The sequence below is a fragment of the Garra rufa genome, chromosome 8 (assembly GCF_049309525.1).
Source record: "Garra rufa chromosome 8, GarRuf1.0, whole genome shotgun sequence".
NCBI lineage: Eukaryota > Metazoa > Chordata > Actinopteri > Cypriniformes > Cyprinidae > Garra > Garra rufa.
The window spans coordinates 46,102,718-46,125,062 of record NC_133368.1 but is presented as its reverse complement, the minus strand read 5'-3'; the positions used below and the strand labels follow the sequence as shown (position 1 = coordinate 46,125,062).

Sequence of the window (22,345 nt, the reverse complement as noted above, 5' to 3'; positions counted from 1 at the left end):
AAGTACTTACAAAGCACACAGAGTTGAAGTGAAGTTGAAGTTTACATACGCCTTGCAGAATCTGCAAAATGTTTATGATTTTACCAAAATAAGAGGGATCATACTAAGTGCATGTTATTTTTGTTATTTTTGTTTACAAAGGTTTTTGTTTTGTGTTAGTTGTTCATGAGTCCCTTGTTTGTCCTGAACAGTTAAACTGCCTGCTGTTCTTCAGAAAAATCCTTCAGGTCACACAAATTATTTGGTTTTTCAGCATTTTTGTGTATTTGAACTCTTTCCAACAATGATTGTATGATTTTGAGATCCATCTTTTCACACTGAGGACAACTGACGGACTCATATGCAACTATTACAGAAGGTTCAAACACTCACTGATGCTTCAGAAGGACACACAATGCATTAAGAGCTGGGGGTGAAAACTTTTGAACCAAAATTAATTTCATCATTTTTCTTATTTTGCCTAAATATCTTCTTTTTTTTAATTTAGTACTGCCCTTCAAACGCTACAGAAGATACTTACATGTTTCCCAGAAGATTAAATAAGGTACATTTTCCCTGATCTTCAAATGTATTGTTTCCTTCTGAAGCATCAGTGAGCGTTTGAACCTTCTGTAATAGTTGTATATGAGTCCCTCAGTTGTCCTCAGTGTGAAAAGATGGATCTCAAATATAAGATACACAAAAATGCTGAAAAACCAAAGAAATTGTGGGACCTTAAGGATTTTTCTGAAGAGCAGCAGGCAGTTTAACAGTTCAGGACAAACAAGGGACTCATGAACAACTATCACTAAACAAAACAAAACAAACAAACAAACAAACAAACAAACAAAAAACACAGCTATGGATTATTTAAGTAAGAACACAGTATTAGGAAACTTTAAAACAGGGTAATTTTAATAAATTCAGCTATTATTTTCTCTTGTGGACTATATGTAAACATCTTTTATGTGAAATATCTTATTCAGGTCAGTACCAAATAAAAAATAACATTCATTTTGTATGATCCCTCTTATTTTGTTAAAATAATTACCATTTTGCAGATTCTGCAAGGTGTATGTAAACTTTTGACTTCATCTGTATTTAATAGTTAGTTGATCCATAAACTAAGGTATGACTAAAATACTTACAGTATAAACCTACTTATAAATACCTTATAAACCAAAATACTACATACAACCACGTTTTTCAAGTTTATTTGCTGTCAGTGTCATGAAACATACAGAAAATAAAAGTACAAAAATGTGTTTCATAGTCATGAAAAACAACAACATGAAAATAACAAGGAAGCAACGCTGAATAGTGAATCAGATGTGATCTGATGGACATATGCTGGAAATATGACTGGTAGTATAATTTCAATGCTGTTTATGCAATGCAAAATAGAGGGGGGAAATGTTACATGTCATAAAAAATTACTTTTTAGAATAACAAAACCACTTAATAATTTGAATTACTCTCTGCATTGTAGTAATGAGAATTCTTAAGGAAAATGTGCTTTATTATCATTTACAACAGTTCTTGAGGTTTTGCGAGATTGCACTGTACTGAAAGCAACACATACTGTACACTCCAGCATTCACACAGCTGTAGAAAAAAAGATGACAGCAATCCCAGAACTAAATATTAAAATAACAACAATAATAAAACTAACAGTCAGAGAAAAAGAAATCTTATCATATACTGGATCAGAAATCAAGTTACCAGTGTTCCAACAACAGTGCAATTATGAAAGTTTTTAAAATGATTTTTAAATGTTTTTCTTCTTTTTTATTTTAATACACAGCTGTAAAACAACTTATAATATTGTGTTCATTCTACAAGAGACATACACAGAAAAGATCTGAGAAGACGCAGAAAACACACCAATTGTTCATTTCTACAACAGAAATGGCAGCCCATGACAGTCATTTGAACTTTGTTTTTTTGTTTGTCTTATCAAGTCATTTATTCTAGAGTCTATAGCTTGGTTATTGTACAATTACATTGGTTATTAAAAACGGATTGATTATTCGTGTTTACATGAGCTCTGTCGGATCTGTCGTCAGGTTTCAGGTTCATAAAAAATGAAAGTCATTTGTTCTGGAAAACCATCACTTTTGATCGTTTTACTATTACAAAAACTCCAATTCAGGTGCGTGACGCCGTTGACCTGAATTCTGCCACATGTCTATGAAAAGAACATTTCAAATGTACAAGAACTGTTGGATCTGTCATCCGTTGTGTGGTGATTTCTCTCACCCGTGCGTGCAGCTCTTGACTTGAATGTAAACCGCGTTGGCCGTGATTGGCTGTCATCGGAAGGAAGTGATACATTCCACGGCGTGATACAGCAGAGGATAATGTCAAGTGTTCATGTTGTGTGCGTTGGTGACGACCGGGTTGTCGTCGTTTACGGCATGCACGGATACAGATTCTCTTTCTCGCAGCGAACATGTCGTTTATAAAATACCTGAATTTTTCTGACGCATGATTAAAAGAATAAAAAGGAACCCCTGGAAAACAGCAAGAGTTTGAGCTTATTAATTGTTCAGATTATGGCTATACCTTACCGTTTTAAGCCGAGTGCACACGGGACAATTTTTTCTTGTCAGACTGTGCAATAAATGTCAACTTTAAGTCATACTGTACATCTTAGGTCATGACTCACAGCATTATCTGGATGATTTAGATCATTGTGGTTTTATTTGGTTGCTCTATGGTTGCCCAAACAGATGCTAACTTCATTCATTTTTAGTTTTATTTTTATAAAAAATTACTACTAGGAATAACATTTTTATTAATTAATAAATGTAATACATTGTCTGTATTTAATTTGCTAAATTAAATAACTGTAATGTTTTTATTTAATAATAATAATTTGTTACATTAAATGTCATAATAATAATAATAATAATAATGATATTAAAATGTGTGTATGTGGTGAAAAAAAGTATTTTGTACCCTATTTTTTGTACAAAAAAAAATAATTCTAATATTTTTATATTAGTAATCATTTGTAATAATTTGTTACATTAAAATTGAATGCTATAATAATAAAATATATTACTATTACTACTACTACTACTACTACTACTTATTATTATTATTATTATTATGATTAAACTCATAAATTTGTTGAAAAAGAAAAAAAATCAGGCTTGTGCGGTATTTTGAACCAATTCATCATAAAATTAATATTTTACCCAAGATTAGCCTTAGATAGGCAAAAAGTGTAAACATTTTTATTTAATAAAAATTAAAAATGTTATATTAAAATAAAAAATGTAACAACAACAACAATAATAATAATAATAATAATAATAATAAAAATGTAATCATTTTTGGATTACATTTTTTAAATAATATTTTATTATTATTATTATTATTATTAAAGTTGTTACGTTAAAATAAAGTGGAATAATAAAAATTATTATTATTATTATTAATTAAGTGTAATTTTTGTATTAAATTTGTTATCATTTTTATATTAAAATAAAAATGTAACAACAACAACAATAATAATAATAATAATATTAACAATAATAATAATAATAATAATAATTATTATTATTATTATTGTTGTAGCTGTTTTGGGTTGTGCAGTATGTACAAAAAACATACTAAAATAAATATTTTACTCAAGATAACCAAATAAGTGTAATATTTTGTATTTAATAAAAAAACAAATAGATATAATTATTATATTAAAATAAAAAATGTAATAATAATAATTATAATAATTATAATTAAAAATATTATTATTATTATTATTATTAAACTGTCATAAGTTCACGGTTCAGCAGTATTTTGTACCAATTCATGCTAAAATGAATCTTTTAGCCAGATGTGGTATCTTAGATGGGAAAAAGTGTAATATTTTTTAGGTGATATTAAAATAAAAATGTAATAATAACAATAACAACAGAAAAATAACAACACATTATTAATAAATTATTATTATTATTATTACTATTATTGTTGTTGTCATAAATCAGTTGAAAAAAAAAGTAAAATAAAAAAAAATAAGCTTGTGCAATATTTTGTCGCAATTCATGCTAAAATAAAACATTTACCCAAGATTAGTCTTAGATGGCAAAAAAAAAAAACTATTATTATTATTATAGTTTTTTGAAAAGGAAAAAAAAAAAACTATTTAGTACTCTATTCATGCTGAAAAAAAAAACAAAAACAAAAAAACAAGATTAGTCTTAGATGCAAAATGACAGTAAAAATGGTAGCGTGTGCACCCGGCTTTCATTTGTTCACGCCATACAGAGACCCAGACGGTCTTTGATTGATAGCTTAATAAGGTGCTCTCATTCACACTGAGAGTGTTTGTGTCAGGATATAGTTCGTTATACATTCCCATCTACTTTGCCGCACCACAGACGATCATCCCTCGCTGGATTAGGATCCTCAGAAGTCCAGTCTTTTTAGCGATGCTTGTCCATTTCAAAGTGTCAAGAATTCAGACCCTAATGCTCATCAGGGGTGGACAGTGAAACGGTTTCCTGTCCAAGGCACAAGCTGATGTCCAGAAGGTCCCGCAGCGGTTCAGAGGGTGATGCGGGCACAGTGATGTTTGAGCTTACAGGGCAGAACGCCTCGGTTCAGCTGGTAAAACTCAACTAGTTGCAGCAGGTCTGTGAAACGCGTGTGGCCGTCGTCCAGACTGTAGGAGAGCTCACCGTTTTCTTCAACCTGACAGTCACACACACAGGAAGAGCGTTACGGGACAGATAGACATCGCAACTATGCCAAATCAATTAAAATCTAACACCAAACTAACTTAGCATGAAAAAAGTTTGTTTGTTAACACTATAGTTTAAGGACCAATTCTCACTATTAACTAGTTGTTTATTAGCATGCATATTACTAACATATTGGCTTTTTATTAGTACTTAGAAAGCACATATTCTGCATAACTATATTTTAGATCCCTTAATAAAACCCAATAGCTGAACTTAACAATGACCTTACTATTTATAAGCTGCAAATTAGGAGCTTATTGTGGCAAAATTGTAGTAAATAGTTCATAGTGAGAATTGGACCTGGAAGTATCTTCCTTCAAAATGATCCTTTATGTGTAGTAAAAAATATTTAAAATTATTAGCTAATTATGTAAAACAATATATAATATCTATTTTAATATTTTCAATGTAATATTTTTTTTATAGTTTTTGTATTAAAATAAAATGTAATAATAATATATTATGATACTGTCGTAGATTTTTGAAAATTAATTCTATAATAAAATTTATATATATATAGCCTATATTTATTTTTTATTTTTTTGGCCACCTGAGACAAAAAAAAAAAATAAACAGGTAAAAAAAATAATTTCAAATAAAGTAAATATATATATATATATATATATATATATATATATATATATATATATACTTTATTTGTTAAAATAATAATAATATGAATAATTATTATTATAATTACTATTATTATTATACTGTCATAGATTTGTTGAAAAAAGGGGTTCTACAGTATTTTGTATCAATTAGTTCTAAAAATTGCAAAAAATATATTTTTTAAACATTTTAATAAAAAGTTTTATATTTACAAATTTTAATCATTTTTATATTAAAATACAAATGTCATAATAATAATTTATTATTATTATTATTGTTATCGTTACATTTTTATTTTAATATAAAAATTACAAAAAATTTTAAATATAAAAATTTTACAGTAATAATTATAATTATTATTATGTTTACATTTTATTGATTTTTTATATTAAAATAAATATGTAATAATAATAATCATTATTAATATCATATTAATAACTATATTAGTAATGCATCTTATTTATTTTTTTTTTACTAAAGCTTAATTAAGTCTACATTGGCAAAGTTGTTACTTGCAACCAATTTTAATCTGAATAAATTATACATTTATTATAATATATAAAATTATAATTAATATTAATTATAGTTTAGTTTCATTAATCATTTTTACAGTAATATATTTTCTTTATTTAATTTGTTAAATTAAATAATTGTATTATTTTTATTTAAAATAATTTAATTTGTTACATTAAAGTCATAGTGATAATAATAATTTTTATTAATAATTAATAATAAATTGTCATGGATTTGTTGAAAAATTCATGATAATTTATCCTGGAAAGTGGCTACAGTTTATTTGTGTTGGTTCAGACTTACCGGTACAATCTGAAAGTGTTTGATTTTCTGCGTATGGCACAGTGACAGAACAAATGTCCTCGGGTTACTCTGACTGTCCCTTACCAGAAACACCCTGAGAAGACGGAAACAAATCACTTCATTAAGATTTAGAAATGCAGACGTTTCAAGTCAGTGCATCTTTACAATCAAGTGCTTCAAAAGTGGCATCACAATACTAACTGTTCAACACAACAGGGGTTAAAGGGCTCATATTACAATTAAATGAATATACCCATCGATGAGGCCCTGCTGAGTGATTAGTTTCTGAGCCTCGTCCCGGGACAGTTTGCTGTGAAACCACGGCTGAGCCACATGGATAGCTAGAGAAGAGAATATCATTCTTATGTCAGAGAGAGGGAGGAGGTTAAGTCAAGTTTTGACTATATTTTGTTGAGGCGTGTTTGTGTGCTGACCTATGCAGGACATGGAGCTCTGAGAGGTGGACGGACTACCATGAGAACTCAGTCTGTGGCAGCTTTTCCTCTGGAGAAGAACAGAATACATATAGTGTACAGTATATATAACACTTTCATCAAATGTTTTCAATATTTTCTATTGGCAGTCTGTTCAAAAAATGCATCCAAAAATCGAGATTTTGAAAAGTACAACAAAAGCAATAATTGCAGTTAACTGTTCACAATGGAAGAGTAAACAATTACAGTAAATAATCATTTTGATTACTTAAACACTAATTTTGGTTCTTGAAAGTGATGAATGAAAATTCTGTCATCGTTACTCACCCTCAAACATTTATGAGTTTCTTTCTTCTGTTAAACACAAAAAGGTACTTTGAAGAATGCTGGCAAGCAAACAGTTGCTGGTAGACACTGAATTCCATAGTATGTCAAATAAAATTAATAAATAATGCTAAGGAAGTCAATGGCTACAATCAGCTATCTGGCTACCAAATATCTGATTTTGTGTTCAACAGAAGACAGAAACTATTAAAATATCTGTGCACAATGTTGTTACAATCTTATGATGCTGTTTTAATGACATGTAAAAAAAAAAAAAAAAAAACCCCGAAGATTACGAGATTAAAGTCGTAATGTTTCAAGAATAAAGTTGAAATTACAAGAATAAAGTAAAAAATTATGAGAATAAAGTCTAAATATTTTGAGAATAAAATAAGTCAAAATATTTCGAAAATAAAGTCAAAATTATGATAATAAAGTCGAAATGTTTTGAGAATAGTCAATATTTTGAGAATAAAGTCATAATATTTCAAGAATAAAGCCAAAATTACGAGAATAAAGTCAAAATGTTTCAAGAATAAAGTAAAAATTACGAGAAGTCAAAATGTTTCAAAAAGTCATAATTTTTCAAGAATAAAGTTGAAATGTTTAGAGAATATTCATAAGATTTAGAGAATAAATTCACAATATTTCAAGAAAAAAGTAAAAAATTCAGAGAATAAAGTCAAAATGTTTCAAGAATACAGTTGAAAAGTTTTGAAAATAAAGTAAAAATTACGAGAAGTCAAAATTATGAGATTAAAGTTGAAATATTTCGAAAATAAAGTGAAAATTATGAGAATAAAGTCAATGTTTCGAGAATAAAGTTGAAAGGTTTCGAGAATAGTCATAATATTTTGAGAATATAGTCGAAATATTTTGAAAATAAAGTCAAAATTTTGAGAATAAAGTCAGAATTGCAAGAATAAAGTCATAATATTTTGAAAATTAAGTAAAAATTATGAGAATAAAGTTAAAACATTTCAATATTTTTAGAATAAAGTAGAAATATTACAAGAGTAAAGTCAAAATATTTAGAAAATAAAGTGAAAATTAAAAGAATACATTTGAAATAGTTTTAAGAATAAAGTCAAAATGTTTCAAGAATAAAGTTGAAAAGTTTTGAAAATAAAGTAAAAATTACGAGAAGTCAAAATTATGAGAATAAAGTCGAAATATTTCGAAAATAAAGTGAAAATTATGAGAATAAAGTCAAAATGTTTCGAGAATAGTCAATATTTTGAGAAAAAAGTTGTAATATTTCAAGAATAAAGTCAAAATTACGAGAATAAAGTCAAAATGTTTCGAGAATAAAGTTGAAAGGTTTCAAGAATAGTCATAATATCTTGAGAATATAGTCGAAATATTTTGAAAATAAAGTCAAAATTTTGAGAATAAAGTCAGAATCGCAAGAATAAAGTCATAATATTTTGAAAAGTAAGTAAAAAGTATGAGAATATAGTCAAAATGTTTCAATATTTCGAGAATAAAGTAGAAATATTACAAGAGTAAAGTCGAAATATTTAGAAAATAAAGTGAAAATTAAAAGAATACATTTGAAATAGTTTTAAGAATAAAGTCAAAATGTTTCAAGAATAAAGTTGAAAAGTTTTGAAAATAAAGTAAAAATTATGAGAATAAAGTCAAAATGTTTCGAGAATAGTCAATATTTTGAGAATAAAGTAATATTTCAAGAATAAAATCAAAATTACGAGAATAAAGTCAAAATGTTTCGAGAATAAAGTTGAAAGGTTTCGAGAATAGTCATGATATTTTGAGAATATAGTCGAAATATTTTGAGAATAAAGTCAAAATTTTGAGAATAAAGTCAGAATTGCAAGAATAAAGTCATAATATTTTGAAAATTAAGTAAAAAGTATGAGAATAAAGTCAAAATGTTTCAATATTTCGAGAATAAAGTAGAAATATTACAAGTGTAAAGTCTAAATATTTAGAAAATAAAGTGAAAATTAAAAGAATAAATTTGAAATAGTTTTAAGAATAAAGTCGAAATATTTTGAAAATAAAAGTGAAAATTATGAGAATAAAGTCAAAATGTTTCAAGAATAGTCATAATATTTTGAGAATAAAGTTGTAATATTTCAAGAATAAAGTCAAAATTACGAGAATAAAGTTGAAAGGTTTCAAGAATAGTCATAATATTTTGAGAACATAGTCGAAATAATTTGAAAATAAAGTAAAAATTTTGAAAATAAAGTCAAAATTTTGAGAATAAAGTCAGAATTGCAAGAATAAAGTCATAATATTTTGAAAATTAAGTAAAAAGTAAGAGAATAAAGTCAAAATGTTTCAATAATATTTCAAGAATAAAGTAGAAATATTACAAGAGTAAAGTCGAAATATTTAGAAAATAAAGTCAAAATTAAAAGAATACATTTAAGATTTAAGAATAAAGTCAAAATGTTTTAAGAATAAAGTTGTAATATTTCGAGAATAAAGTAATATTTTGAGAATAAAGTTGAAATATTTCGCGAATAAAGTAGTAATATTTCGAGAATAAACTATTACAAACAATTTAAATCACTGAAATTAAAAAATTTATATATTGAGGGTATAGCCGATAATCTTGTAATCTTAGATTTTATTTTTTAACGTGGCACTAAAACGCCATCATACAATCTAGTATGTAGTGTGTTGTTTGTGAGTATGTTACCCTCCATGACAGGCCCTCCTCCACAGCCACTGACAGCGCCTCGGACGGGTTCTCGATCACCCGACTCTTGTGTCCTGAGAAGTCCATAGCCACCAGTGAGTTCTCCGAGATGCTCCTCTGAAAACACACACAAAGATGCAACAGTGAACCTCACAAAAAACATGACCAGATCGCAAGTCATGCAGTTTCATGTTAATGTAAAATGCATAAGTTATTAAATTAAGTTTCAGCTGTAAAGCCACTCTACAAAAGATAATAGTTTTATTAGATCGTCTAAGAATTCTACGAATAGTCATTTGAACTCATCTGTGAATTCAGCCCTGTATTTGATTTGCTCACTCTCTCCGGTTTTAACTCAAAAGGGATTTTTGCTATTCTTCCACATGAACACTGGTTACTTTGTTCAGACGCTTCTTAAGGATGTTGAGTTGTGAAAGGCTTACAGCTGTGCTGGTTTTCAAGAGCACACTCACTTATTAAACAAAAGAAGCATTTCCTTTCCACAGTGATCCCTGTAGTGAGAGAAGCAGCGATTATGGCATCTGAAAGGTCCTTAATCTCAGCCATGTGTTCGTGTCCATACAAATGCACTAATACTCGAGTGCTGAGGGTTTATGACACTGGATGACAGAATAATTCCACAAAGACACAACAGCTTCACCTCATATTGCATCAAACGCTTCTTTGTGTTTGAGGAACAAAGTGAACGAAAGCAAATCCAGACTCTGAGAGCTGAGTCTCACAAAACTGTCATACTTACCCCTAAAGTCAAAACAAATAAGAAATTATTTTTTTGCATATTTTGTATAGCATATAAGAGGAGATCATTGTTTTGAATGCTGTGATTTATTTGCATAGTGACATTATTTTCATGATAAATAAAGAGTTTGTTTTACAATTTTGTTTTAAATTTGAAGCTTTTATAAACAAGGTTTTAATCAACTGGATGTAAGTGAGAACAAAATAATAATCATGCATTTATTTTTATTTCTTGACTGTCAATACAGTTTTACAAATCTAAAAAAAAACATTTTTTAATACAAGTTACAATTTAGTGGTGATTAATTAGGGCCAATTTAATTAATTTACTTAATTAAGCATGTTCCTAATTAAAATTAATTTCACAATGCATATAAAATAATAAATAAATAAATCATTAATCATTAAAAACAGGTGTAATAAGCAGCACGGGTAAATTTGTAGCAATAGCCAAAAATACATTGTTTACAGTAGGTCAAAATGATCTTGAAAGTAATTTTTATGTCAAAAATCATTAGGGTATTAAGTAAAGTTCATGTTCCATGAAGATATTTTTTTAGTAAAATGCATTGCTAAGAACTTCATTTTGGACACCTTTAAAGGTGATTTTCTCAATATTTAGGTTTTTTTTATACCCTCAGATGCTAGATTTTCAAATAGTTGTATCTCAGCCAAATATTGTCCTATCCTAACAAACAATACATTAATGGAAAGCGTATTTATCTCAATTAAAAAAAGACCCTTATGACAGGTTTTGTGTTACAGGGTCACACATATGGAGGCTTGTTTTCTCATGATCACAACATAATTTTCTAGCAATCTTAAAATAACAAAAGCTGTCTTCTTGTCATCTCGACTTCATTTTCTCATAACAGCTCGCCATTTTTTGCGATTTTCTTTACAATTAAGTGGAGATTAATAAAGCCTAATTTTATTAATTTATTTAATTAGGCATGTGCCTAATTAAAATTATTTCACAATGCATATAATAAATAAATACATACATACATACATACTTGTCCTAATGTGCACAGGTAAATTTGTAGCAATAGCCAAGAATACATTGTATGGGTCAAAATTATTATTTTTATGCCAAAAATCATTAGGATATTTAGTAAAGATTATGTTCCATGAAGATATTTTGTAAATTTCCTACCATAAATATATCAAAATGTAATTTTTAATAGTAATATGCATTGCTAATAGCTTCATTTAGACAACTTTAAAGGCAATTTTCTCAATATTTAGATTTTTTAGACCCTCAGATTCTAGATTTTCAAATAGTTGTATCTCAGCCAAATATTGTCCTATCCTAACAAACCATACAATAATGGAAAGCTTATTTATCTCAATTTAAAAATTTGGTTTTGTGGTCTAGGGTCACATCTATGGATTCCATAAATGATGCATTATTATTTTCTTCTGTCTTGTTTTCTTGTATTTCCACAAACAGCAATCTTGAAATAACAAAAGCTGTCTTCTTGTCATCTCGACTTAATTTTCTGGTAACAGTTCACTATTTATCTAGTCATCTGTAAGCCATTTAACCACCATCTGTCAAACATCATTCTATAAGCATGCAGACATTTTGGCTTCTCGAATTGGCAGGCGATTAAATTGAGCGCACTGACCCTACAGTGTCTAAGACGATAGTGTAGTGTTGCAGCCTTCATCTCAAGTGTCAGACACTGATTTAAAAGTCTGAATATCACTTACAGATTATCAAACTAAAATCCAATTCACTCATTCATGATGCAGCAGGATATTGAGTTCAGAAATTACTTTTGTTTCCTCAGGACCAAAGAATTTAATTTTAAGCAACCTTTGTTAACCTTTTTGAGTTTTAAGTCTTTTTAAAACAATAAAGTGCTTTCTAATGAAAGAAGAAAGCAGCCAAGGATGTGTAGAGGAAAAATGACAGTATTTCAGTTCTGGTTATCACTGTATGACTGTAACGTGTGATTATGGATATCGTGGAGCCTCTCAGTGGTTTAAACCTTCTGCTGTGCTAAACATACATGATAGATTATACACTAGAGTCTGTGGCTCACCATTGGAGAACTCTTCTGCTTCTGATAGGGCTGGACGAAGTTCTGGTAAAGCTGCATGCCGTACTGTGAACAAACAAACAAACCAACAGATTACAGATCTGTTCTGTGGGAGCATCCTAACTAAAATGGAACCTCAAAAATGTCTGATTTAGAACATTCGTGGTGGAGAAGCAGCTTCTCAGATACAAATGACTTTGTAGTTAAACTAAACTCTCAAGTTAAAATGCTACTCACTGAAGATAAGTAACTGCATAACAGCTGTTTAATGAGGCAAAATCATAACCATTTTTTAAAGAAATTAATACTTTTATTCAGCAAGGATGCATTGAACTGATCAAATGTGACAGTAAACGTATTCATCAAAAAAGTTTCCACAAAAATATGAAGTAACATTTTAACATTGATAATAATAACAAGAGCTGTTCCTTAAGCAGCAAATCAGCATATTAGAATGATTTCTGAAGGATCATGTTACACTGAAGACTGAAGTAATGATGCTGAAAATTCAGCTTTTGAATCACAGGAATAAATTACATTTTACAATTCTTTGATGAATAAAATAAACAGCATTTATTCAAAATATAAATATTTTCTATCAATAACAATAACAACAAAGTCTTTGCTATCACTTTTTTTTATCAATGTAACATATCCTTGATGAATAAAAGTATCCATTTCTTTCAAAAAATGAAAGAAAAACAATTACTGACTACAACTTTTAAATGGTAGTTTATATTGTTACAAAAGATTCCTATTTTAAATAAATGCTTTTCATTTATTATTTATTAAATATCACAGGTTTCAACAAAATATTAGGCAGTACAATGGTGTTCAACATTGATAATAAAGTCATAAATTGACTGCATATGGAGTATGTGTGAAACAGGCATAATATGTCAAAAAAATTAAACAAGAATTCTGAAACTAACTTCATTCAGTTTTTAGATTTTTGTACTAGAAATGTATGGAAATTAGCACATATTTCATTAAATAATGCCTCGTTTGCATATTTAAACCTAACATTTTAGAAAACTTGAGGTAAGTTAGGTGATAACTATTAGTTATTTTTTTCACCTGCAGTGTCTCACCTTAAAATATATATACATTAAAAAACTGTTACTTTACATTTAAATTATATTTCACAATGTTACTATTTTTTCTGAATTTTTGATCAAATAAATGTAGCCTTTTCGAGCATAAGAAACTTCTTAAAAAAAACATCAAACATTATATTGATCCCAAACTTTTGAATGGCAGTGTAGCTGAATGCAAAAAAAGGGTATACATTGCATTTGTTTGTGTGTTTTTTAAGCAGTCCAATGCAATGTAATGTATATAATTCTCAGCAATGCATATACATTATATGAACAGAAATAACTTTGCCACTCATGTCGCATGCTCTGGCTGCTTTGTTGTTGCAACCTTTTGTGTCAAGAGTGCATTTTACCAAAGCCTCAGATTTAGTTTCCTCAGGACCACTATCACTGATAAATACGATGGAAATAAACCTTATAGAAAAAGTCCGAGGGAGAGAGAGACAGTTCTCACCTTGAAGAGGCGCATGGCTGTAACCCAACACGCCCTGGTTTGTTCATCATCCGCACAGAGCAGTTTCAGATCACGTGCAGAGTTCGACTTGCTTGCCTGGATATGAAGAGACATCTACAATTTAGAGTTCAGTTTTTATTATTATTTTTATGTATATATTGGAATGAATAGTCCCTCAGATTGAGAAATTACACAGACCTCTGTCATTGCTGATCTTTAATTTATTTTAATTTATCATTTTTTTATTAATTTAGTTGATTTTTTTTTTTATGTACATTTTATGACTTTTACTTTTTATATTATGTTTCAACTGGCAATATTCAACATGAAACAATATTTCATGTCCAATTTTATAAGTATCTACAGTCAAGCCCGAAATTTTTCATACCCCTGGCAAATTGTGACTTAAAGTTACTTCTATTCAACCAGCAAGTTTTTTTTTTTCGTTGACAAGAAATGACACAGGCTTCTCCCAAAATATGATGAGACGATGTACAAGAGGCATCATTGTGGAAAAAAAATATTTCTCAGCTTTTATTTACATTTGAACAAAAAGTGGCATGTCCAAAATTATTCATACCCTTTGCAAACTGTCACAGTCTATGGGAAAATCCAAAGTTCTATACCATTCCAAATAGTCCAAGCTGTTCTAAAGCATCCTAATTACCCTGATTCATTGGGAACAGCTGTTTTAATCAACTCAAAAGATGAAAAACAGAAGTTCTCTGCTGTTGGTTTGTGGACAAAGGAGCTCACTGAGGACCTGCGGCTGCGCATTGTGGCTGCTCACAAGTCAGGAAAGGGCTATAAGACCATATCTAAATGTTTTGAAAATCCAGTGGCAACAGTGCAAAGTATTATTAAAAAATATAAGATGTTCTGCACTGTGAAAAATCTCAGAGGACGTGGTCGGAAGCCAAAAGTGACACCTGTTTTTTAGTCGGTGGACCAGGGAACCTAATCACAGTAAACACCATCATGAAAAGGAGCAATACTTCAAAATTCTCAACATCAGGCAGTCTGCAGAGAAACTTGGCCTTGGGCACCAGTGGACATTTCAGCACGACAACGACCCAAAACACACAGCAAAAGTGGTGAAGAAATGGTTAGCAGACAAAAACATTAACGTTTTGCAGTGGCCCAGCCAGTGTCCTGACTTAAATCCAATTGAGAATCTGTGGAGGGAGCTAAAGATCAGGGTGATGGCAAGGAGACCCTCCAACCTGAAAGAGTTGGTGCTCATCGCTAAAGATGAATGGGCAAAAATACCAGTGGAGACATGCAAAAAGCTGGTCAGCAATTACAGGAAGCGTTTGATTGCTGTAATAGCCAATAAAGGCTTTTCTATTGATTATTGAGAAGGGTATGAATAATTTTGGACATGCCACTTTTTGTTCAAATGTAAATAAAAGCTGAGAATATTTTTTTCCACAATGATGCCTCTTGTACATCGTCTTATTATCTTTTGGGAGAAGCCTGTGTCATTTCCGGTCAAAAAAACGTGCTGGTTGAATAAAAGTAACTTTAAGTCAGAATTTGCCAGGGGTATGAATAATTTCGGCCTTGACTGTATATGATTAGCTGTACAATGCACAGTCATTATTGTGAAATAGCTATCATCCTTAAACTCGCACAATTCACCCGAAGATTTTACAATATATATTTTCCTAATATTCCGACTCTCACACACGTCAGAGCAGAGATCAATGTTTTAACGCTAAAGAAACACTACAAAGTTCATGAAAGATAAGGATCCAGACAGACTGTTTGATAGCAGTTTTATAGAAGCCACAATAAACAATAAATCAGAGACATAATTGAGGCTTTATTATATCATAAAAAACACTGGTAACACTGACCTCGAGTGCTGCGGGTGTGTATAATTCAGTATCATGTTGAGTTTTATTATAAAGCATGTGCAAAAAGCCGAGAGACTTGAAGATTGAAAGTGACTGAATGTCTTTGAATTACCTTCACACAGAAGCCATAGTCTGTCGGGGCGCCGTAAACTTTTTTGGCAGATAATAACGTGTAGACGTCACTGTCACTGAACTCAGCAATGAACTGGAGATGTCTGGGTTCCTTTAGAAAAGAGACAACAATATTAATACAACATTAAAATACGGATTACACCACCAAAACTAACTTGAATGCTATTTATTCTAAAATGAGCCATAAAAATTAACAAGTTTTCTTTTCTGGCATCTAGTTCATGATTAGGATTAGTTTTCCAAAATTTGTTATCTATAAATATTTACTTTTACATATTTTTTTTTAATGAAAATTAGAGTAAAAAGAGTAAAAAAGTCTGAAACTGCACTTATTTGTTTAATAAAATACACTAAAAACAGCAAAAAAATTTATAATTTAAAATAACTGTTTTCTATTTGAATATGTTTCCTAATGTAATTTATTCCTGTGATACAAAGCTGAATTTTCAGCATCATTACTCAAGTCTTCAATGTCTCATGATCGTTTTAGAACATTATAAAGGTTTGTATTGTCACTTTTGATTAATTTAATTGGTCCTTGATAAATAAAATTATAAATTTCTTTAAAAAAAATCTTGAAACTTTTGAACAGTATACCAAAAGTTTGGAATAATTGTGATTTTTTTATGTTTTGGAAAACAGTGTCTTATGCTCTCCAAAACTGCACTTATTTGATAAAAAATACACTAAAAACTGCAAAATTCAGAAATATTTTTTTACAATTTAAAATAACTGATTTCTATTTAAATATGTTTCAAAATGTAATTTATTCCTGTGATAGAAAGCTGAATTTTCAGCATCATTACTCCAGTCTTTAGTGTCACATGATGCTCTTAGAACATTATGTTTTTACTGTCACTTTTGATGTAATGTCTTTCATGAACGAAAGTATCATATTCTTTAAAAAAAAAAAAAATACACTAAAACCTGTAAAAATCTGAAATATTGAAAATAACTGATTTCTATTTAAATATGTTTCAAAATGTAATTTATTCTCGTGTTGCAAAGCTGAATTTTCAGCATCATTACTCCAGTCTTCGGTGTCACATGATCCGTCAGAAATCATTATAATATGCTGATTTGCTGCTTAACAAATATTATATTATTATCAATGCTAAAAACAATTGTGCTGCTTTGTATTTTAGTAAAAAAAAAACAGTTACAACTCATATAAAATATATAAATATAACTTTAAAAAGTCATCTACAGTCAAACGTGTGCATATCTGAGAGGCGCGTGCGTTCGCATTCCATCACATCGTGAAATTCCAGCAGTAAGCTGCTGTAGCGAAGGAATAAATCCAAACATGTGGGATATGAACGGCATCTGACAGACAGTCAGGACACGAGCGACGTGTGGAATTTGTAATATAATACAGAGAAGAGAATGTGTGACTGTTCAAAGACTCCTACAGACAAAAGACTTGACCTGTGCACATTAGGAGGATTTGGGAACCAAAAAAACGAACAGTCAGACAGACAATATTCAATTCACTTCGTCTTAACTGCTATGCTACAGCATAGCACACATGCTTTTAAATTGGTTATCAAAAGCACAAAAGTATCTAAAGTGGATTTGAACAACATTTCTCAGCTTTAAACCTCAAAGTGTTTGTTATTTTACATGTTTGAAGTCTTCTCCAGTACTTAAATCAATGCTGCAAACTCAAAGAGACACTAAAGCTGCTGTCTTCAGTTACACTGAGGCTGTAATATGCATATCCATGGCGAGAGATAGCATGAAAACGTGTTGCAACGGCAGGAGCTTTATCTCAGCAACACCGTTAGTCAGGCGAGCCAAAAGAAAAACGAAAGAGAGAGACAAGGGGAAAAAAACACAAAGCCAGGCTTTGTCTCACCTTTATAAGCCTCACCTGTCTCATTTATAAACTGACAGAGACAGACTAGTAAGGTGTGGACTCACAAACTGACACAACTTTTTCACCTTTGACACAAATATAACGGCCGAAATCAGCAGGAAATACAGAGCAGAATCAGGTCTATATTTATTTAGCTACTTTTCAAATGCTTTATGCATATAAAATAAAGTTAAAAACGTTATTACACTTACAAATAGTACAACTGAAAACCTAAATAACTGTGAGAAAATCTATTACATAGACGTACATTATTATTTAATTTTACATAATATATAAAGAAAATCATATATGCAATAAATAAATAAAATGTAATATAATTTTAACATAAATTATGACTTCAGCTGCTATTTTGTATTTGTATTAATTGTAGCAAAAATAATTATTTGTGTGCATTTATGATACAGAATTATTAATAGTAACATTTTATTTAAAAAATAAAAATGATATAGAATTTATATAAAAGAAAAAAATTCTGAAATTGCTTAAAATATTTATTTTAATATTTATCATATTTTATTAGTCACTATTATATACAAAATAATAATACTAATACTACTAATAATAATATATTATTATTATATTATTATTTTAATTTTACAATAAAAAAATTAATAAATATATATATATATATATATATATATTTATATATATATATATATATATATATATACTGTACATAAATTAAAATAGAAAACACAAAAACATACAAAAACATAATGCTTCTTGTTTTCTTGAAGCATTTTCTATAGTGTTTTAATATAACTTGTTATTATTCATTGTTATGAATAAGTTGCTATTATTATTATTTTCATGTGGTGCTGTGTCCACATCAGTATGTGTAAGTAGATTTTGCCAAATTGTACAGAAAATAATACATTTTCTGCATTTACGATACATATTTATTAATTATATTATTTAAAATACTTATTACAATTATTAATTATTATTAAATATTACATTTTATATAGCTAATTTATATAAAATAAATTTAAAAAAATTAAATCTTTAATTTAGAGCCATATTTTTTAACTATTGTATGAGAATTAATAATAATTAAAAAAATTAGAATAGAAAACACAATACAAAAAATCTTAATGGTCCTTATTTTTTTGAAGCATTTTCCACATCAGTATGTGCAAGTATATTTTGTCAAATTGTACAGAAAATAATTAATTGTGTGCATTTACGATACATAATTATTAACAGTAACATTTTATTTTAAAAATAAAAAGTTTATATAATTTATATAAGAAAACATTTGTAAAATCTATATTTTAGAGCCATATATAACTTTTCTATAAGCATATTTTTTTATATTCTATTTTTTATTATTTTATTATATTGTTATTATTCTTTTTTTATGTGCTGCTGTGTTCACATCAGTATGTGTAAGTAAATTTTGCCAAATTGTACAGAAAATAATACATAATTATTAATTATATTATTTTAAATAATTATTACAATTATTAATTATTAAAAGTTTAAATTATATATAATTTATATAAAAGAAATCCTTATTTTAGAGCCATATTTTTTAACAAGTATATGAGAATTAATAATAATAAAAAATACATAAATTATAATAGAAAACACAATACAAATGATTGTAATGGTCCTTATTTTTTTAAGCATTTTCCACATCCGTATGTGCAAGTATATTTTGTCAGATTGTACAGAAAATAATTAATTGTGCGCATTTACGATACATAATTATTAATAGTAACATTTTATTTAAAAATTAAATTAAATTAAATTAAATTAAATATAATTTATATAAAATAAATAAAATCTTAAAAGCCTTATTTTAGAGCAATATTTTAACTATTATATAAGAATTAATAATAATATATATTATTATTATTTATATTAATAATAATTATTTTATTAAACTACATTTAATACAGAAAACGCAATAAAAAACCTCAATACTTATTATTTTCTTGAAGCATTTACTATAGTATTATTTTCATTTTCATGTGGTGCTGTGTGCACATCAGTATGTGCAAGTATATTTTGTCAAACTGTACACAAAATAATAAATTATATGCACTTACAATACAAAATGTGTGATATTTTATATAATTTATATAAAAGAAAAAAATCTTAAATTACTTAAAATTACTTAAAAATGAACATTATTGTAGAGCCATATGTAAACAATTATGTAATAATAACAATAATAATTATAATAATAGTTAATATTAATAATAATTATTTTAATTTTACAATAAAATAAAAATATACATAAATGAATACAGAAAACGCAACAGAAAAAAAGGTAATGCTTCTTATTTTCTTGTAGCATTTTCTATAGTATTTCAATATAACTTATAAATTTTGCTATTTTAAATAAAATTTTGCAAAGAAAACTACTGTGTGCATTTAAGATACATAAAACGCCAGCTATGAAACGTGCTTTAGAAAAACAAATCAAAAGTGTGACCCTTATCAAACCAAAAATATTCAAATGTGGTGAAAAAAAACAACTCTTACAGAATTCTCCTCTGTGTTTGTGTACACATTAAATAAAGTAATGAGAGTATGAAAAGTGCTTTACGAGAGTTTGTTTTGTAAAAATGCCCACAGAAACAGCCTGATATCATGAAGTGCAGAGCGAGCTCCTCTTATGTCCTGAACAAAAGCTCTATTGTGGTAAATACAACAAAAAAAGGGAAAGCAAAGAGCGAGGGCAGAGCAGGTTGGTACAGTAGTGTGTGAGTACACAGCTCACCTGTTGTGTGACTTGGAAGCGTTCAGCTCTTGGCATACCAGGAGTGTTACACAAAATCCGGCTCGACCAGTTTGACTGAGTTAAGCCCCATAAAGCTGCACTGTTAGATCTGACTATCTCATATAGTAACGAGACTGCATCAGATAAGAGTCAGAACCTCAGAACCTGAACGAACCAGCGATATTCTGTATAATCTCGCAACCCAAGACGCATTTCAGACGCGCAGCTCACCTTTAAGGCATTGTAATAGTAAGAGCAAGTGGTATTGTGAACGATTAAAGCTAATCTTTGCCGACTTTGTGGCATTGAGATCAGAGATGGAGAGTTTTAGCCAGCTGAACGTGACCCATCTCAACCCACCTTTGATGTGCCCTTGTTGGAGAAGTACAGTCCTGATCTTCTTAACACAAAGTAGAACTTCTTCCATGATTTCCTGCCGTGCTCTTTGGCATGGAGGAACCCGTGAATCTCAGGACAAGAGCTGGAGCTGAGAAAGGTCTGCAGGAGGAAAGACAGATACAACACACTTATGCTTTTGTCATCTCAAACTTTGACCAAATTAAAGATCTTTTGACCAATTATTGTATTATTGAACAAATAAAGAAGTCATTTTAATTAAGTTTTACTCTGAAAACATGAACAGTACTTCTGAGAAAATATATAAAAACTAGTGGTGGGCCGTTATCGGCGACTCTTATCGGGGGATAAAAAAAAATATCGCCGTTAATCTATTCTCAAAGTTGGGTTGGGAGCTGGGTCTATACTACGCAAGCTATGATGACTTTCACCTTGATATGCCGAATTTCACTGTAGGGGGCGAGAACGAGTCTTCGAACCTGTGTGTACTGTATGCCTACTGTGAAATTACCACATCAAACGAGACGTGCTAACATGGATGCAGCTATGAAGCCGCTGGGTTCCCCTTCAGTCGAATCACTTCGACGTTACATTGGGAACTCGCCTGAGAGACCAATCATCTCTGAGCCTTATTCAAAAGGCCAATGAACATTGGCGAGTGGTATTTGCGTGCCGGGATCCTGTGGGCGGCCGTTTTCACGGCCACAAGAATGCCTTCTGCTCTCCAGCGAGCAAGCCCCATTGAGTGCACAGTGGTGCCGCGGTTTCCTCCCTGGGCAGACCGGGACTAAAAGAGCAATTTCTCACGGCTGTGTAAGACGTTCTTTTAAGAATGGCTTTCCGGCCGTGCGTTTCTGGGTGCGGCAGTTTCCTCACCTCTCTGGATGGACATGAACGCTGCCTCACATGTCTGGGCCCCGAACATGCTGAGGTGGCGTTCACGGATGGTTCGTGCGTTCATTGCGAGAGCATAACCATGGCCACGCTGAAGACTCGCCGCTCGTTCGCGAGATGGCTCCCCTCGTCGTCCCGCGGCAGGCGGTTAAACCGTCAATGTTTTTCGGCCGCTGTGGCGAGACACGAGGGGGACTTACAAGTCACTGTGCAGAACGTTCCGCTGGCTCCAAAAGCCCTGCGGACTTCTGCACCTCAGCGTGGTCCCGTCGAGTTCCCAGAGCAGTACCATTCCCTGCACGCCGGGCTGAGTGCCTCTTTTGGTGCTCCACAGGAGGAAGAGAAGTCTGTTGCAGCATCAGAGGGAGAGTCTGGGAGTGACATGGACATCTCGGCGGCTCAGCGCCCCTCCGTGGTTGCTGCTCCGCCGGAGATCGATGCCGAACTCTCGGCTATGCTCCTCCGAGCCGCCAGGGGGATCGGTCTGGAGGTTCCTTTGTCTCCAGGGGTGGGTTGCAGCCATCTGCCTGAAGGGCACCCGCTGTTAT

At 30.2% G+C, this 22,345-nt stretch overlaps 1 protein-coding gene across 2 annotated transcripts in view; it reads right to left on the bottom strand.

Annotated features, from left to right (window-relative positions):
- Positions 1-3,572: 3,572 nt before the first annotated feature.
- Positions 3,573-22,345, bottom strand: part of grb14 (growth factor receptor-bound protein 14) — an 80,336-nt gene continuing 61,563 nt past the window's right edge. For both annotated transcript variants that reach the window (XM_073845781.1, XM_073845782.1), the window contains 9 exons: positions 20,907-21,044; positions 15,917-16,027; positions 13,946-14,041; positions 12,398-12,460; positions 9,588-9,704; positions 6,593-6,662; positions 6,412-6,499; positions 6,159-6,252; positions 3,573-4,680 (listed from right to left, as the gene is read on the bottom strand). In XM_073845781.1, the coding sequence (XP_073701882.1) occupies positions 4,534-4,680; positions 6,159-6,252; positions 6,412-6,499; positions 6,593-6,662; positions 9,588-9,704; positions 12,398-12,460; positions 13,946-14,041; positions 15,917-16,027; positions 20,907-21,044 (924 nt within the window). In that variant the 3' untranslated portion in view covers positions 3,573-4,533. The remainder of the gene's footprint in view (positions 4,681-6,158; positions 6,253-6,411; positions 6,500-6,592; positions 6,663-9,587; positions 9,705-12,397; positions 12,461-13,945; positions 14,042-15,916; positions 16,028-20,906; positions 21,045-22,345) is intronic.